The sequence below is a fragment of the Telopea speciosissima genome, chromosome 4 (genome assembly GCF_018873765.1).
Source record: "Telopea speciosissima isolate NSW1024214 ecotype Mountain lineage chromosome 4, Tspe_v1, whole genome shotgun sequence".
Lineage (NCBI taxonomy): Eukaryota > Viridiplantae > Streptophyta > Magnoliopsida > Proteales > Proteaceae > Telopea > Telopea speciosissima.
The window spans coordinates 52577125-52595805 of NC_057919.1; the positions used below are offsets into that span (position 1 = coordinate 52577125).

At 40.0% G+C, this 18681-nt stretch overlaps 1 protein-coding gene across 1 annotated transcript; it reads left to right on the forward strand.

The window, feature by feature from the left end:
- Positions 1-3329: 3329 nt before the first annotated feature.
- Positions 3330-14858, forward strand: LOC122659714 (small nuclear ribonucleoprotein Sm D2). The gene is made up of 6 exons (XM_043854822.1): positions 3330-3334; positions 3851-3855; positions 12826-12900; positions 13127-13231; positions 13317-13436; positions 14723-14858. Exons 3-5 carry the CDS (start codon positions 12874-12876, stop codon positions 13431-13433), a joined length of 249 nt encoding a protein of 82 aa, XP_043710757.1. The 5' UTR covers positions 3330-3334; positions 3851-3855; positions 12826-12873; the 3' UTR covers positions 13434-13436; positions 14723-14858.
- The last annotated feature ends 3823 nt before the right edge of the window (positions 14859-18681 follow it).

Genomic DNA, 18681 nt, shown 5'->3' on the forward strand with positions numbered 1-18681 from the left:
ACAGGAGTACAAGCGTATGAGACTTGAAATGATTGTAATGCCCTATGAGTGACAACAACCAGAAGTAAAAAAAACAAAAGATCAAATTAAATGATCAGAAATGATAAAAAGAATATAATTTTAATTCCTTCACCCTTAAACAGTGTCCTTGCCATAGTTGTCATGGCTTCTAGGCTACCCAAGCTGTTGGAGGGGGCCTAGATGCAAGCGCCAGCCGTGCCACCAAAAAGGCGACCAAGGTGCCTACCTAGGTGACCATAGTGTTCAAGGATCCTGGATGCCAACTATGGTCCTTGTTCAACTCTTATTGTTCAGGATTTGCCAACTTTCATGGGCTCCTTTTAGCTCAATTTATTTGTAGAAGACTTCACGGAGTATATGGTGTGTAACTTTAGTAACTCCGGGATGGATAATGAGAGAGTGAAAGTTGATGAAATGGAGATTCCACAAAGTGATCATTTTAGGTATCTAAGATATATCATCAGTAAGGTGATATAGAAGAGGATGTCTCGCAGAGAATTAAAGTAAGGATGGATGAAGTGGAGAGGAGCATCGGTAGTGTTATGTGATCGACAGATTCCTTTATAGCTTAAGGAAAATTTTGTTAGACAATCATAAGACCGGCTATGATGTATGGCGCGGAGTATTGGGCAGTTAAGAAGTGTCATATAGATAAGCTAAGTGTAGCGGAGATGAAGATGTTGAGATGGATGAGTAACAAAACCAGGAAAGATAAATTAACGAATGATCATATTAGGGCTGATTTGGGAGTAGCCCGATTCAAGATAAGCTACGTGAAAGACATTTGAGGTGGCATGGCCATGTTCAACGGAGGCCTTCTGATGCTCCAATTTGGAGAATTAACTTGATCCAGATTGATGGTACTAAAAGAGCTAGGGGCAGGCCTATAATGCCATAGGAGAAGTGGTGAGGAAAGACATGCATAGTCTAGGCCTTGTCTCAAGTATGACATTGAATAGAGCTGACTGGAGGGCAAGAATCCGTGTAGCCAACCACAGTTAGTGTGTATAAGACTTGAGTGTAGTTGTAGTTTTTGTTTTCCTTTTCTTTTTACTTTTATTATTAATATTTTGTCTTTACAAGGATCCATGTGGCCGACCCTATTTAGTTGGGACTAGGCTGAGTTGTTGTTGTTGTTTAACTGAGGAGGTTATATTGCTTCATGGGCAGCCCTGTTTTATGTCTTTGAAGGTATTCTCAAACCATTAGTGAAGTCCATATGTTATAATTCCTATTGAACACTTTGTTCCATTAGATGGCTAGATCAGTATGTCGAATAGAAGATGGGTTAAAAAGGTGAAGCTTCTCAGAGACTTCGTTATTCTGCCTTCTTTATGCCTAATGGTGTGATTATTGTTAGTTTCTTAAACTTGCTATAATGGTTTCTTTGCCCCTTCCCAGGTCTAGAGAGTAGAGGCTGTCATGTGTCCCTCTTTCTACTTTGTTTCAATAAAATTCTTTGTTATTGACCAAAACAATATCAGGAGTTCTCTCAGTTTGAGTGATGCAGGACCAACTATGAGAAAACAACTGCTCTGCTTTATGCAGTTAGGGTTATTATGAGTGTTCCAAAATTGGGAATGAGGGTTCTCAATTGGACAGATAGGATGAGGTTAAAGCTAGAGAATAGAAAAAGTAAGGGAGATTTGTGTATGAAAGTGTTTAGGTGTTGTTTACAGTAATTTCTTGATGGATCTGGAAGGCTTGTGGTCTGGACAATTTAGTTGATATGCAATAGGGCTGATGGTTCAAAGGCCCAACACATACATAACCCAACCCCAAGCTTATTCCAAATAAAATAAGCCTATGTAGATGATTTAACTGCGTCACTAACCTTATCAAGCTCAGCTGCATATGAGTTAGCTCATACAGGTAGCGTTCCACTGAATCAAAGGCTGGTGCTAATCTTGGGATGGAACTAATCTGCAGTCACAAAGAAGAGCATGGATGTCCATGGCGACAAATCACTAGTACCAATTGGGCCTTGATTGAATCATACAGGAGTACAGGACAGAATTCTATTGTTTCTGGAGGCTCCTCTAATCCCTTAGGATCCTGGATTCCAGAGTCTACTATGACTACCATCAAAATTAAGCTTGAAAGTGTTCATTGGTTGATAAATCCAAGAACTGAATAGAGGTTCCACCTTTTGTTTTAGCTCACAACCAGCTGCCAGTGGTGCAGTCTGGGAGGACTAGCACACCAGGATCTGTCCTACAATGAGTATTTGATTTAAATCTGATTATTGAGGGTTGAAAGAGGATGGAGAATGGGGGAATCAAAGGAGTGTTGCACGGATGGGGAAAGATGATGTGTAAGGTGGAAGATGACGGGTCAAATCCAAGAGGAGAAGAAGAAGATGATAGGTTGAAAGTTACAGAAGATAAGAGGAAGAAAATATGGGAGAGAGATAACTCACCAAATAAAGTGAGAGGGAAAAGGTGCTCAATGCCTACTTTGGCCAAAGGCTTCAGTTTTCAATCTTCAATTCAATTTTAATGTTACATTCGTTGGCTTCTAAGGTAGTATTTAAAGAAAAAATAACTCTTGAAGTAATAAAGGCCTAGCAACTAAAAACAAGAACATTAATTACGTAGCCATAGACTCTTTGACTATCATAGAAAACTGAAAAGACTCTTTAATGCACCTAGAAACTCAAAAGAACTCAATAACTAAGCCTAGGAATTGGAAAAGGCAAGTGCAAAAAATAAATAAAGACTTAGGAATACTAAATGACACATTAAAATATTCTAGTGGCTTCTTGGGCTAGCCTACCAGGGCCCCACCAGCAAAGAAAGTCACAGGCCTAGGCTTGGCCAGCTTAACCTGCGGCTGTGCTTGGTCTTGGGCCAAAATGCCCTGCATCAGCCAGTCAAACACGACAAAACCAGATAAAAGAGTTCATCTGCTGATGCACAATGAGCCTCCCTAATAGTGATCCTATCAATTATGAATTAGAAGAGTACTCGCAGAATGAAATATCCTCTAGTCCTGCTCCTCGCATGAGCTCCGTAAAGTGGCCCCCCACCCCCAGACAAGCTATCAGAGTAATTTCCTCTGTTCGGAAAACATAGTAAGCCACCAGCTCATAAGAAATCAATTATCACAGTAAGAAGTACCTGATTCAGACAAACAAATACAGGAAGTGCACTGATCCAGGAGGACAGTGGATAAATAGGTTGACAGATTTTCTTTCTAGCATATATGTAGCATACATATTGGTTAAAAAGGCTCCATTGTTGTGATCCATTTATAATATTTGTATGACTTCTCAACCAAAACTGCTGGAACCCAAGCCACAGGGAGGAAGATGGTTGTCTGTTAGTGTTGTTAGAACTCATGTGATAAGGGTAGTTTGGGAACTTGTCTTATGTCTAGTTACCCTATTGTGTATTTTCTATTTTTTTTTACCTTTCTTATCTTTTACCTCCCTAGGGAGGTGTATGTAATATTCTCAAAGCCTTTTAGTGAAGTAATATAGGTGTGGAGAGCTCTCTCTCACAACACACATTCTACCAAAATATTGTTCTCCTTCTTCTCTCTTGTCTCCTTCTTCCTTCTACCTCTTCTTCTTCCTCCTCTCTTACTTTCTTAACCTAAAATCCAACTTGGTATCAGAGCGTAGGTTTTGTGAGTCGCATTCAGCTTCTTATCCTTATTCTTTCCTTCTCTTTGAAATCCTAGGGCACAAAGGATTTCAAGGAGAAGCTCCCTATGTAAAAAATCTGTTGAAAGGAGCATGAAATAGGTTTGATACAACCCATTCTTGTGTTTGCATCTACTGTTTGAGCTTGGATGAAGCTCTCTTGATGATTTGAAGCATTTCTAGCCACTGTTAGAGTTACCGCCAGCTTCAGCTTGCAATCTCGGTATCTCTCTCTCTCTCTCGGAATGGGTTTGAGGTTTGGAATGGTGCAATAGAATCGCTCAAGGGTGCTGGTTAAGGTCCATGTGCTCTTCTTGCTGCTTGAAGGCCCTATATGAGCACAACTCTTCTTCGTGGAACTCTGTTTTCTGCCCAGGTAAAGCCGAGAATGTCTGACTTCTGCCTTTCTTGTATTTGGACTGCAACATGCTGCCTCCTTTGTTGAGTAATGCTTATGCACAGTATTTGTGAAGCTATTAAGCTTGTTTAAAGTGAATGTTACTCTTTGGAGAGTATTAGAGAAGTGTTATCAAAGCTGTTTCTGTGTTTTTCCTTGTGATTGGGTTCTTTTTGGATTGAGTGTGTACTCCCCACTTGGATTGGTATCCTAGTTTATGGTCAAGTGCCATTTTCCCTATAAGATGGCTGTTCAGAGACTTTTGGGCTTGGTTCGGCTGATTCACAGCCTACTCCAACAGCCCCTCAGTTTGTTTATGAGAGGTCATACCCACAGATTTCCATCGTGAAGCTTGATAACACTAATTACTTGGACTGGTCACATTTTGTGAAGCTATCCTTAGGAGTAAAGGGAAGCTTGGATATATTAAAGGAGCTACTAAAGTCCCAGAGGTTGGCTCTCCTACCTATGAGAAATGGGAGACTGAAAACTCTACAGTAATGACATGGTTAATCTTCTCCTTGAAGCCAAAGATTGGGAGAAGGTTTATGAGGAAAGAAACTGCAAAGGCTATTTGGGACAGTGCCTCCTAGACATTTGACAGGGTAGGTGACTCTACCAAGGTCTATCAGCTCCACCAAAAGATTAATTCGATGAAGCAAGGTGACAAGACCATTTCTGAGTACTATAGTGCTTATATTAGTCTCTTGGAGGAGTATGATCACTACAGGGACCTCCAGTTGACCAATCCAGACGATGAAGCAAAGGTGTATCACACTCTTGAAAAGGAGCGTGTCTTTACCTTACTTGGTGGCCTGAACCCTAATTATTAGCCAATCAGGCTCTAGATTTTAGGTTGGTCCCCTCTTCCATCTCGTGATGAGGTTTGTAGCTATTTACAGAGTGAGGAGACTTGGCGGGCTGCTATGGCCCTAGCTCCAGCATCATCTCTTCAGAGATTAGCTCTCAATTCTTCCCCTTTCCAGGACACCCGTGGTGGTGGTGGAGGCCAGGGGCCTAGCCATGGGTAAGACAGAGTAGTAGAGACAGGTAGTGCTAGTGGAGGTGGCAGAGACAGGTTTAAATGGGATCATTGTGGGAGATCTGGGCACACCAAGGATAGGTGTTGGACTCTTAATGGCCGTCCTCCTGGTGCACGAGGTGGTGCTCGTGGTGGCTGTAGAGGGGGAGCTCGAGGTGCACACTCTGTTATGACTGAGGCAGATGCTATACAGGATGACTCTACTATGGCCGATGCAGTGTTTCGCAGGGTCATGTCACAGCTGAGCACATCTCCTACACCCACAGTGGCTAGCTCCTCTTCATCCTTAGCTCTACAGGTCTCCACCTCAGCTTCTACTGCAACCCAGTCTTGGGTCATCGACTCTGGGGCCACTGACCACACGACTGGTACGTCCCATTATATGATTCCTATACCATTTGTTCTGGTAAGGATAAGGTTAGGGTAGCCGATGGTTCCCTTTCCTCCATCTCTAGTAAGGGCAGTATCCCTGTTACGTCATCTATGTTTCTTACTTTTGTTCTTCATGTCCCTAATCTTACTCTTAATCTTTTATCTATGAGTCATTTGACTAAATCACTAAACTGTTGTGTCACCTTTTATCCTTCTTACTGTCTTTTTCAGGATATGGTGACGAAGAGGATTATTGGTAGTGGACGTGAGGAGCAAGGCCTTTACCTTTTTGACCATTTTTTGCCCACAACTCAATCTTATGTGTGTGGACGTAATGATAGTAGTTTTGTGGAGTCTGTTATGTTATGGCATTGTCGTCTTAGTCATCCATCTTTTGTTGTAATGAGGAAACAGTTGCCTAACTTATTTTCTTCTATTGCTTCTTCTCATGTTTTTCAATGTGAACCATGTATGTTTGCTAAACATTGTCGTTCTTCTTGTCCATATCATGGTAATAGAACTGCTGCTCCTTTCCATATTGTGCATACTGATGTTTGGAGACCTTCCCCTACTACCTCTTTATTTGGCTATCGTTACTTTGTGTCATTTGTTGATGATTTTTCTTGTGCTACTTAGACTGTTCTTATGAAACATAAAAGTGATGTTTGTGAAGCATTTCAAACTTTTTATCAGATGATTCTTACTCAGTTTGATACTCGTATCAAAATTGTTCGATCTGATAAAGGAGGAGAATACATGTTTGGTGGCCTCCAAGCCTTCTTTACTAATAATGGCATTATCCATCAGCTCGCGTGTGTTGACACACCCAACAAAATGGGGTTGTTGAAAGGAAAAATCGCCATTTATTTAAAAATGCCAGTACTGAACACCCTTCTTTTGTTCTTCCAGATACGCAAGGGGCAACAATGGAGACTGCCAGAACCGTGAAAGATGTATCGCCGCATGAATTTGGAGTATGTATACATCTAATTTTGGCAACGCCTCAACTCATCATGTGTAATTAGATATTTTATTGTTGTAGTTTGGGATTTCTTGAATAATCTCCTTGCTTGGTAATAGAATGTTTCAGTCATGATGCCTGAAATATTTGTGCGATTATATTTATTCGACTATCTAACTCATCTGATATTATTTGGTTGGTTATGTGGTTGCTTATCCTCTTAAGTTTGTGGATAGAAAATAAGTAAGTACCGTTATCAGGTTTTTTTGTCATTTGTTTTTTCTCACTATTTCTAATTTAGTCCTGAAATTCAGAATTGACGAACGTATGGCTACATTGGGCTTTGTGACTTGATGTGTGTGGTCAATAAAAGTCTATGGGGAGCATGAGATTAGTGCTCTTTTATCACTATGTTATGTATAGATATTGCATTGCGTTGAGAGGGGGTTAAGTGGGTAGGGAGGGGTAAAAAGGGAAGAGAAAGGTTTTAAAGGGATGGGGTTTCCTAAAATCACATAGTGCGATTTTGAAAAGACTCGCAGGTTGGATAGAGGGGCGACAAGCCATTTTATGGCCGGCAAAGGGGTATGACAGGGAGGGGAAGGATGACAGATGTATGGGAATGGAAGGTGGGGATAGACGAGGGGGTTGATGAGGGCAAAGGGATGAAGGGGGTTGCTTTTTGCGGGAGGAGCTAGATTGCGGCTCTGCAGATTGTTCGGAGAAGCCAGAGGAGCTGGCATGGTCACTCTTGACTCAGAAGGAGTAGGCGAAAAGTCTCCATCAAACTCAAAGATTGTGTCTTGGAGGATCGCGAAATGGTTGTGAGCGACGGTCGGAGCACGACTAATTGATTGGTCAGAGGAGATGTTGGAGCTCGGAGCATCTGGAGGGTTCACCTATTGGAGGATTTCTTCGTTTGTGTCGGCCCCTGAGTCTCCTCCGGCAAGACCTTCAATAGAACCAGGCTGTTGGTTAGGAGGATTGAGGCCTTGTAACGTCTCTAAGTTGGGGAAGCATTCCTCAAGAGGGTCAGCCATCGCTCCAGGGGTAGCATCGGTGGAGCAGAGTATTGTAAGGTGGCCGAAGACCTTACATGTGGAGTAGTAGTTGCAATGTAGACTATCTCCTAGTGCAACTCTAAATAGAGTTGAAAATAACTAGAAAATAAATAAATAAACTACTTCCAACCCTTAATGGACCAAATATTCATGTTGGACCGGTTCTGTCTGGGTTTGGGTCTCCTAACTCGGTCATGCTGGTCCAACCAGTCAAGTGCTACTGCATCACATATCTTTTCTACCACTCTTTTTGGTTTATATTGTGAAGTACTTGCACTAAAAATTCTTTGATAAGTCATGTATATGCTGCTTATTGTGAATCTGTTGTTCACACTTTAATGGTATCTCAACAGAAGAAAAATTAGGGCAAAAAATGGTGGTTTTGCTTAGTGATAATTTTTTTTTACGATGAAAATTAGCTATAAGATTTAGATGTTAGTTATTACTTTTGTTTTTTCTCCAACTAAGCCTTATCCCAACTAAATGCTGTTGGCTTCACAACTCTTGTTGTGCAATTCAACTCTATTCAGGGCCATACTTGTCAACCTTAATCTTTGCATGTCTTTTTTCACTTCTCCCAAAGGCATTTTAGTCTTCACCTTTTCCAATATATGTTCCTATTTTCAAGTGTTTTTTAGAATGGTTAAGTTGTAATTCCCGTAAGCGTTGAACCTTTATCTTCGATTGAAACTTCAAGCAATTAGTTTTCTGATTTTTCAATTTTGTTTTTTATTTATTTTTTACGAACTGCAGTTTGACCACTCCAAAGTAAAAAAAAAATTGATCCAACTGGAACTGGTCTCAGTGATTTGATGGTCAGTTCAGGTTTTATAAACATGCTTGTCTAACTTCTACTCAAATCCAATAATCTATAAAAACTATCTTGACATAACAAGGCACCTTAAATAGCTCTGATACAGGTGCACTACCTTGGATCGACCCGATCGACCCAAACCCAGTTGGGTATCCAGATGGAGATAGACTGGGTCCAGTTTGAGTCTTGGGTCTAGTAGGATTTTAGGAAGTTTATTTTATTTGGGAAAGTATTATGTAATCCTTTAATTTCGGTAGGATACGTAGGAGGAGATGGATAACAAGTTATTTCAGTTTTAGAGTCTAACTAGGAGTCGTTGAGTCTTTGGTTTCTGTCTTTGTTTTCCCCTTTAAATACTTGCATTGTAACCAATGTATAGAACAGATTGAATATGGAATAGTTGAGTTATGGTTGAGTAGCCTGCGAGCTGTGTGTGAGTTTTCTTCTTCCCCTCCCTCCCCTCTTCTAATGTGATTTCTTCTCTCCCCCTGCAACTCTGATTCTTCCCAGCTTCCCCTCTTCTCCTAACCGGCCCTCCACCAAGCTTCCTATCCCTACAATTGGAGTGGTTCACTGAGAATCCCCATGCAAGGTTCAAAAACTCGTCTCGAGGAGATGTCTCTACCAGGTCGAGATTTTCGAGATCTCGGCGAGACGGTGCATTTTTTTTTTTTGTTTTGGTTGGCAAATGGCCATAGTTGGCTCCGAAACTTTAAGAGAAGCTTGTTTTAGGCTTAATAAAAATATTTAAATCTTCAAATTATAAAAAAAAAATATTTAAATAACACACCCAAATTTGTGCTTTGGATTTGCACCCTTGGTTGGCAGTGAATGTTGAATCCTTGTGTAATATTTGCCTATACACATTATTTTAGTGCTATGAAACATAATGGGCAAATAAAACAAGTAAATTATGCAATAATGGATGAAGACACATAATATTGAATAATTATTTTAAGAAATAGTTAAGGACTTAAAGTAAAAACTACAAAGTACAGTGAACAATGCATATTAAATAGACACCCAAGTACAGAGAACAATACGTATGTCATAGACACCATAGTCTTCCATGTCCCAACAATACAATATTGCGAGTCTGTGACTGTCTATTGATATGAACTATGACGTGTTGGATCAAGTCCACTCATGGTCCGATGGAACCGATGTGCATTGTCTTCCGTTTGCATGACATATGAATGCCACATCATAGTGTTCGAGAAGAAACAATAGTTTCTTTTCAAGCAGGTCGAGATATCTAAGATTTCACTGAAATTTCGGTCGAAATTTTTGAAATACTACAGGTTTTAAGAATCGTATGTAATCTCATCTCGAGGAGCTTGAGATTCTCAAGATATTCAAGATCTTGGTGAGATTTAGAACTATGTCCCCATGGCCAGATATACCCATAGTTCAGATGAATTTTGTGCCCAAGTGAAGCCTGAACCCATCTACTAATATAGATTTGATCTGAAAACTAATATTAGAAGGACAACTCCCATGCTAAAAACATTCGCTAAACAAGGTTGCTGCCGCATCAGTAGTCTACAACACAATCCTCATGCATATGCACTAATGGCTTACATGCTCAACCATAATGTCATGGGCTTGGATCTTGTAGATCTTTTCCCATACATCAACAACAACTCAGCCTTATCCCAACTAAATGGGGTCGGCTACATGGATCCTTTCAAAACAAAGTAGGGAAAACTGAGGTCCTCACAAAGTGAAAGTAAAGTAAGAGGAATGAAGAAATGAGATAAGAATAGTGAGAAATAGAAAATGAAAAAAGAAAGTAAGAGCAAAGAGGATAGCCCAAGAAATCAGGAAAATCAGAGCTACATTGTGTCGACAACGTGGATCCTTGCCCTCCAACAGGCTCTTTCTGAGGTCATACTTGGCACAAGACCCAAATTATGCATGTCATTATTAACAACCTCACCTATGGTCATTTTAGGCCTGCCCCTAGCTCTTTTAGCTCCTTCAATCGGAATCAGACGACATTCTCGAAGCTGGTCGCTAATCGGGGCAATTCCCACATCAGCTCTTATATGTTCATTCCTCACTTTATCATTCCTAGTTTTGTTTCACATTCATCTTAACATCCTCATCTATGTAACACATAGCTTCGCTATATGGCACTTCTTAACTGCCCAACATTCCGCCCCATATGTCATAGCAGGTCAGACCACAGTCTCGTAAAACTTTCCTTTAAGCTTTAAAGGAATGTGTTGGTCATACAGTACTCTGGTCGCACCTCTCCACTTCATTCATCCCTCTTTAATTCTTTGTGAAACATCATCATCATCTATGTCACCTTCTTTGTGTATGATAGGCCCTAGTTATCTGAAATAGTCACCTTCTTTAGATCTTTTCCCATACACACCCTATAAATGATAAAATTTGTATGTTTAAATCTGTAATTGTGTCAACTACTGATGTACAACCCTTGTAAGTTATGTACCTGTTGTCAAGGTTTGAGATTTCAGGTTCGACCCTATATTTCGGGTTTCGATCGAAATTCAACCAAAACTCATGTGTCAGCTGGCCATTTTGGTTGGCCATATTTTGGCCCAAAACTTTAGGGAAACCCTAATTAAGCATTTTTAAACATATTGGAATCTTTAGATTGTAAAAAAGCCGCACCTAAAATAGTATTTCAGTTTCATGCTCTAAGTTGGTAGTGTATGCCATACCTTGCTGTATACTTTCTCAAATATAGCTTATTCTACACATAATTTAGTAGTAGAACACACAAAATTCAATGAAAACAACTAAGATACGCATTAGGAATGAAGAAAACCATTTAATATAACATAATGTCAAAATGTTACAAATACAAGTATAAATGTACAAGTATTATACATAGTCAAGTATAAATATACAACTAAGGTTAAAACACCCCTGTGAAACCGTTCCTTCAACTCTATGTCAGTACCTGATAGAGTTTTAGGAAGGTTCACTAAGTTTGAATCTTACAAACTCTTACTCAAATGTGGAAAATCGTCTTTGTAGATGTGTTGTAGTAGTCCTCAACACTTTGTTCCACCAAGAAATGTAGGTGATTTGGCCAAAATAACAAATACATTTTTTTGGGAGTTTTTTTCCCTTTAACAAGCGAAGCCACCCGAAACTGAGTCAAAGCCGAAAGTTCGATCGAAACAGTGTTTTTTATATTTACTGTTTGTATCAAAACCGAGTTGAAACCAAAATGTCTGCTGAAATGCCAAAAATTTGGTCGAAACCCTACATTCCTATTGAGTCACTCCTAGTTTCGTTTCGATCTTTGTTGAAACCGAAATATTTCACAAAATCTCAGTGGTTTCAACCGAGATTTCGAACTATAACTTAAGAATACAACTGTACAACCCAGGCTAAAACACCCACATGAAACCATTCATCCAACTCTATGTCAATACCACAGAGTTCCGGGAAGGCTCAAAACCTTTGGGGAAAAAGGGTATACCTCTAAGTTTGAATTTTACACAATAGGCTCAATTACGGCCAATTGTCGCTATAGATTCGTTGTAGTAGCCCCTAACACTTTGTTTCTCTAAGAAATGCAGGTGATTTGGCAAAAAATACCAAATCTCCTATTTTTAATTTTTTTTTGGGGGGGGGGGGAGTTTTTCCACTCTTAACAGGTGAAACCACTCAAAACTCACGAAATGGGTCGAGGTTGAAAGAAACTATGCTTTTATATGAACTGTTTTGTACTGAAACCAAGTCGAAAACGAAATTTAGGTCGAAACCCTGCATTCCTGTTAATCGCACCCAGTTTGGTTTCAACTTTGTCGAAACCGAAATATTTTGTGAAATCTCAGTTGTTTCGAACTATGCCTGTTTGATTAGCATGGCCTGGCAACACATACAAAACAAACCTGGTGGTTACGGACTACAGGTGCAAGGGTTCAGGCTGGATAGAGAAATGGTAGATGCTGAACCAAATTGAGCTCAAGCCCTGTCTAATTCGTTTTGGTTCAAAATTAAGCCCAATTTCAGTCTGACTTGCACCTTCTATAACTAACATTGTCTTTTGCCAATAATTTTCATATTTTATGATACAAAATATTGCTCCTGTCCGCATGTGGTGGAATTAGGTTTTCCTTTTCGGTGCCCTATCGAAAGCCACATATTTTGTTTTCCGTAGGAAATTTTTTCACTCATATTCATGTTAATTAACATCCTACATTTGTGAGATATCTGTGGGGCACTTGTTTTTTTTCCCATATTTGTTTTGAGAGAACTTGTTTTGAATGATATCTAATTCTGTCATTATATATTTATGTAATATGCATGAATTTTAATTCTATGTCCTATTGTCTTTTATCATGACGTTAAGATAATCATGCTTCTTTGGCAGTTCATTCATATAGAAGTTGTTAGTAATGGAACCTTGTCTTATATAATTGATTAATGTAGCATAATCATTTACCTAACTGCCAGTTCTTCCCTTGGTTACATGTAATTATGATGGTTATGCATTGATATTTTTCTCAATCAATTCATGGCAGGTAAAAAATGAGGAAGAGGAATTTAACACAGGACCACTCTCTGTTTTGATGATGAGTGTTAAAAATAATACTCAGGTAAACTCTCCCAAAAAAAAAAACCCACCTATCTGCACCCACACACAAGATTTAATCCGAGGCTTTAACCTGCAGAACCTCAAGGCTTGTGCTTTATGCAGTAGGTTGTGAAGCAAAAACACACGTGTTCTTTAAATACTGGCTTTGTTAAATTTGGTTTATTCAGCAAGTTTGTTTCAAAGTTTGCTCTACATGGTCTTCTTTCTAAAACTTTCCACATCGTCAGGTGCTCATTAATTGCCGGAATAACAAGAAACTTCTTGGTCGTGTGAGAGCCTTTGACCGCCACTGCAACATGGTTCTTGAAAATGTCAGGGAGATGTGGACTGAGGTTTGTTTGGAAGTGAAATTTTCCCCCCCTTTTTCTTGCTCTTATATATGCTACTTTTAAGTAAGCATTCTGATTTATTCTGCAGGTACCAAAGACTGGGAAGGGAAAGAAGAAAGCACAGCCAGTGAACAAGGATAGGTTCATCAGCAAGATGTTTCTTCGTGGAGACTCTGTTATCATTGTTCTGAGGAATCCTAAATGAGAGGTAGTGGTGCCTTGTCTAAACTTGTTTCATATAGATTCATCAAGTTCTTGTCATATGCTTTGATTTGAATTATCCACTCTGGTGGTTGGTAGATGTTCTTTAAATATCTTTGTTTTGCCAGTGCAGATCCATTCCTTATTACCTGGAGAAAGAGCAAACATGTAGTAGATAAACTGCATAGTTTTTAAAACCTTAGTAGATCTTGATCTAAAAAAAGGAGGCTGGTTATTTTATTTCCTGGTTTTCCCCTGCGCTGGGCTATCTAGACCAGACCGAAAAGCGCCGTTCTGCTTGTCCAGTTTGAGTGCCAGACCAGTGCAGTCTAGTGTTAAAAACCATGATTAACTGTACTCCTTGCCCTTGTGAAAATTCTCTCCTCTGTCTGTTGTATTCCAAACGTGGTATGGGGTGGGAATGGTTGTTAGGAATATTGAGAAAGGAGCCGTTTGTCCTTTATGTTGTTTCATTTACACTCTTAAGTCTTAAAGCTATTTTTGTGGGCTCAAAGCTGATTTTGAAAGTGAAATACTCTGACCACATGATGAAAATGATAGTTTTACCAGTTTGTTTTTACTTTTGTCAATTGAATAGAAAAAAAAAAGGTATTTCATTAGCTTGTGGTCAGGTGTAGTGCATCCTGAAAGTGTGACTTGTAGCACATACTTCAATGATCTTGAATTGAAAAGAGAATACTTTTGATATGAAACTGATACATAGCACCTTAACAGTGCAACTTAATGCTCCTAATTTAAAATTACTTAGCTGAAGTCTGATCCAAGAGATGATCTAGCTAGACTGTTGGTTAACGAACTATAAGCAAAGAAATGAGATAGAAGGCAAAACAGGAAGTAGAGAGCAAGGAGTCGAAGTAACACCGCACTAGCACACAGACATAAAGAGAACTTTTTTATGCAGGAAAGTGACTATTCACTCAATATACCCTGAGCCCAACCAAATCAGAAATTCCATTAGGAATTCCTTTGAATCCATTCTTTGAGGTGACTGGCATACAGCCAGATCAAACCCCCTGTCCAAGGATGAAATAATTGCAGTGGTTCTCAAATGAGTCCATTCTAAATGGTTTGGGTTGATTTTATTTTTGCTTTCAAAAGTTTCTTAAGATCCTGATTCTCATACTAAGTTAACTATTATGGCAAGCTTGTAAAAGAATGTTGAGGAGATTTCATAATTGAGTAGTTACTGCTAATGAATGAAGAAAATATGTGCAATAGATTTTGTTTACCCTGTGGCATGTCAGTTTTATAACTAGGCAGCATGTGTTGCAGGTATATTTTTTGGAGCTTTTTATGGAGAGATGTATTGTTGACCAGGGAATTGTTTGTGTCAAAGTGCCTTAAAAGGATTTGTTCCTATGTTGAACTGCATGGGACCAAATTTCTTGTATTACTGATTTGTGCAAGTAGAAGTATAGCATTGAAGTTGTATCATTTCGGGTACTGCCGCTGCAAAGCTCCTTTTTTACACACCTTCCAGCCCTCTTCTTTTTTTTTTTCTTTTGGGGGGGGGGGGGGGGTTGTTCAGCCCTGAACTAAAATACTAATGTTTCAATATTAATTCTGATACAGGATTTAGGAAAGGCAAATCTTCTGCATTAGCTGTGTAATTCCCTCATAATATTGTTAGACAGGGCAGGCCATGCGTTTCTTCTGGGCGGCACAGCTGATTTGAGGTTGTCGACTTTCAAGTGCGACTATATGCAACTATAAGATAACAGTCAAAAATTACTGAGACTCCATGGTGAAGAGACAAATCTTTCTTCTTTTGGAACAAAAGAACCACTGACCTCTGTCGTCTTTTTTTCTTTTGAAAAGAAGCTATGGATGCCATGGCTGTCCATCAAGAATTCACTTGTTTATTTAGATAACTTGCAATTATGTAAGTTGGGGACCCCATAGGAAAGAAATACCATAATTTTCATATAGGCTATCAGTAACACTGATTGAAGCAAGAAAAGAAACCTGTAGGTATGCTTTCTCCATCTCTACTTTTGAGGTTTTACCCAAGCCATCCTTCAATGCTATCAAAGAGTTTGTACCTGAAAGCGCTCCGGTGGAGAATGGGATCACTGGCGGGTTTAAAGATGATGGAGGAGCATTTGCATTTATCTAGAGTCTTGAGTTTTGGTCCTATTTCCTATTAATGTCGTATGGTTTCTTGTCTAAACCGCATGGTGAAGTCTTAGCCACCAACCCCTATCGGGTTTTAGTATGTTCCCCAAAATGCCCTCTTGATACCCCTGTGTATCTGAAGCCCCCAGAGAAAGGATTGAAGAAAAACTGGTCCTTTGTTTTTGTGGATTAGTAGGAAAATTCGGTCCTTTCGTTTGTTTTGCACAAATTTTCATTCACCTGTAGATTTTCAGGTGTGGTGACTTGTGGTTGGACTGTAATGTTATCAGTAACATTCTTATACCTATTAACTATTCTGTAACTACCTAAAATTTTGACAATCGAAAATTATCAATCCTTGTGGGGAAGGAATTACTCCTTTTAGTTTGTGTTTTGTTGTTTTTTTGAGTGTTTCTTGTTTGGAAACGTAACATACACTTATAGAAAACTTTGAAAAGGAATAATTTCTGGAATAGAATGGTCATTTTAAAAGAGGGGAGAAGAGAGGCAGATACATGGGAGCGATAGCGCAGAATATGCCCCTTTTTTCATATTTATTAAGAGAGTCTCAAAAGATAGAAAGGACGGAAGTGCGGTGAGATGTTTTATCCCACTAAGTGGTTGGATCAATACTTTAGCCATGAGCTTTTGGAGGAGGAAGAGATACATTGGTGTGCAAGTCAGGGTATCATGGGTTTTGTGGGTGGCATTTGGTGTACCAACTCAAAATTGACCCTATTTAGTTAAAATAACATAACTTCATAATCCGAGATTCAATTTCTTTGATTATTTGTTTGTTAGAAACTAGACCCATAAAGATATATTTTGCGAGAAGGAACCATTGTCCAATTCTACCTCTAAGTAAGCTGAAATTTCACTTCTATCCAAGCTTTTCTCCCTTTGAAATTCTGCTGTTGTTGTCTCTGGTCGATCCACTCTGGTCGATCCGGATCAACCAATGCATCAATCAGAGTTGCTGTCAGTTTTGTTTTGAATTTGAAACCTATTCTAGCCTAAACCTAAGTACACCCTAGGACCCCTCCATCACTCAAACACAATTTAACACACATAATTGGTCTAATCTACATAAGGTAGAGTCCTCAAGCGACGAAGCCTATTGAGGATCGAATCAGAACCCGACAACCAACTACAACCAAGTTTGAAATAAGGTGAGTGGGGATATGCCATTCATGTAGGTGTATGTGAGGATCTGTTTCGGCGACGCGCTGGGCTAGATTTGCGCGGAGGGTTTGTATGCTCCTCGGTTGGAGAGAGAAGGGGAAGGCGTCTTCTCGAGGTTTTGATTATCAAGGGATAAGGGGTCATACAATAATTATGAAATAGCGTTGCCACCTAGGATTAGGGCCTAGGACCCGTTGGTGTAGCCCTGTGAAGGGTTACAATACTTTTTTTGATCTGGTCAAAGATTCGAGGTAAGTGGTCAGATTATGAGAGTGAGAAGGTGTTAGGCATGCATCTCGCCCGGGTAAACCAGTCTTTCAACTAGATGTTTGTTTTCGAATATTCTCCTTATATGAATGTCATATACCAATATGCAAGACTAAAATGATGCACAAACTGCTTAAATAAAATTAAACTAATTTACACTAACTATATACACTACACAAGAATGCTTATAGGACTACATTGTGTTAAAATAAAAGATTAATTATAGAAATATATATTTGTACGCTTTAAACCAATGCAATTATGAAAAATATAATGCGAAAGATGTCCCCCGGTTCAAGTGGAGATAAATGACTGACTTGTCCTCTGTCGGAAACGGCTTACTAGTATTGGATCTTGGAATCTTTTGTGCAGAGTAAAAGCATCACGAGGTTTTGGGAGCAAAACTCTCAACTCTTGGACTGAGTGGCTAGGCCATAAGGCCCTTTCAAAGAATGGATGCAAAGCGGGTCGAAAAATCGGGCTTGGGTGGCTAGACTTTGGACAGAGGGACTAGGCTCGAAAGCTAGGGATTAGGAAAACAAGGCTTAACTTGAAAGCTAGGGACTAGGGAAACAAGGCTTAACTCGAAAGCTAGGAGTTGGGGACCCTTGACAAGGGAAGCAGGGCTTCAGGAAGGGAAACAGGCAGACGTTTGGAGCCTAGGAGCTCCCCTTCTTTGGGAAACTTGGAATGTGCAAATGAGGAGGGGAAGGGGCTATTTATATGCAAAAATTGGGTTAGGCGGCACCGCCGCCTACAATGTGCAGGGCCGCAAAAAGTGAAAAAAAAAGAGGAAAAAAGGGATTCTGCGTTGGCGGCGCCGCACGGTAGGCCTGCACAATGCGTCGCACGACAAGGCTGCATAGCGCATGCGGCTGCGTGGTGCGCGTAGCACTGCCTTGAGGGGCTGCATAGCGTGCAGTGCTGCAGGGCGGGGCTGCCATACGGGACTGAGTGGTGCGTGCAGCACTGCCTTGTGGGGCTGCATAGTGCACGGTGCCTTGCGGGGCTACACCTGCTGTGGTGCTATGACACATACGGTATACGATCTTCAGGATGACCATCAGTGGGAGTTTGTTGAGTAGGCTCATGTCCTGGCTTCGTTCGCTTGCTGTGAGGCGAGTACCCTATTTTGAAAGATGATGGTTTTCTGTATTGGGTCCTCCTCCTATCTGCTTCCATCCTTAATTTCGATCTCAGTATGAGTGAAAAAAGAAAAGTGGCTTTTCCTTCCTAATGGCTTGGAATTTTCCATTATTAATTAGAAGTGACTCTCACCATCAAAGAAGCACCTAACTCATAAACTAGCCAACGAAGTGAAGTAACATTTTGGTCGCCGAAGAAACATCTTCCAAATTGTACATAAATAAATGTATGATAATAGTTCTAAATTTGTATTTCAATTCATTCATTCGCACAACAGTTTATCAGAATAATCCCACTCAGACAGAATAGTCCTTTAGTATATAAGACCAGTTAACAGTATGGTAAGCAGAATTGGACACATTACGAATTCCCTCGCTAGTTTCTCTTCCAAGACCAAATGCAAAAGGAGAAGATTTGGAAGCGGTCACTGCACAAGCTTGGGGGGGGGGGGAGAGAGAGAGAGAGCACCGGCATTGCATCTCCATCAACTCCAATTCCATTAAGCTCTCTGGCATCTCCTG

Bases quoted from the DNA above. Each gene is read 5' to 3' on its own strand.
- LOC122659714 (XM_043854822.1), top strand. From the start codon at position 12,874: ATGATGAGTGTTAAAAATAATACTCAG. The intron at 12,901-13,126 runs GTAAACTCTCCC...CCACATCGTCAG, and splicing joins GTGTTAAAAATAATACTCAG to GTGCTCATTAATTGCCGGAA. The intron at 13,232-13,316 runs GTTTGTTTGGAA...TTTATTCTGCAG, and splicing joins TCAGGGAGATGTGGACTGAG to GTACCAAAGACTGGGAAGGG.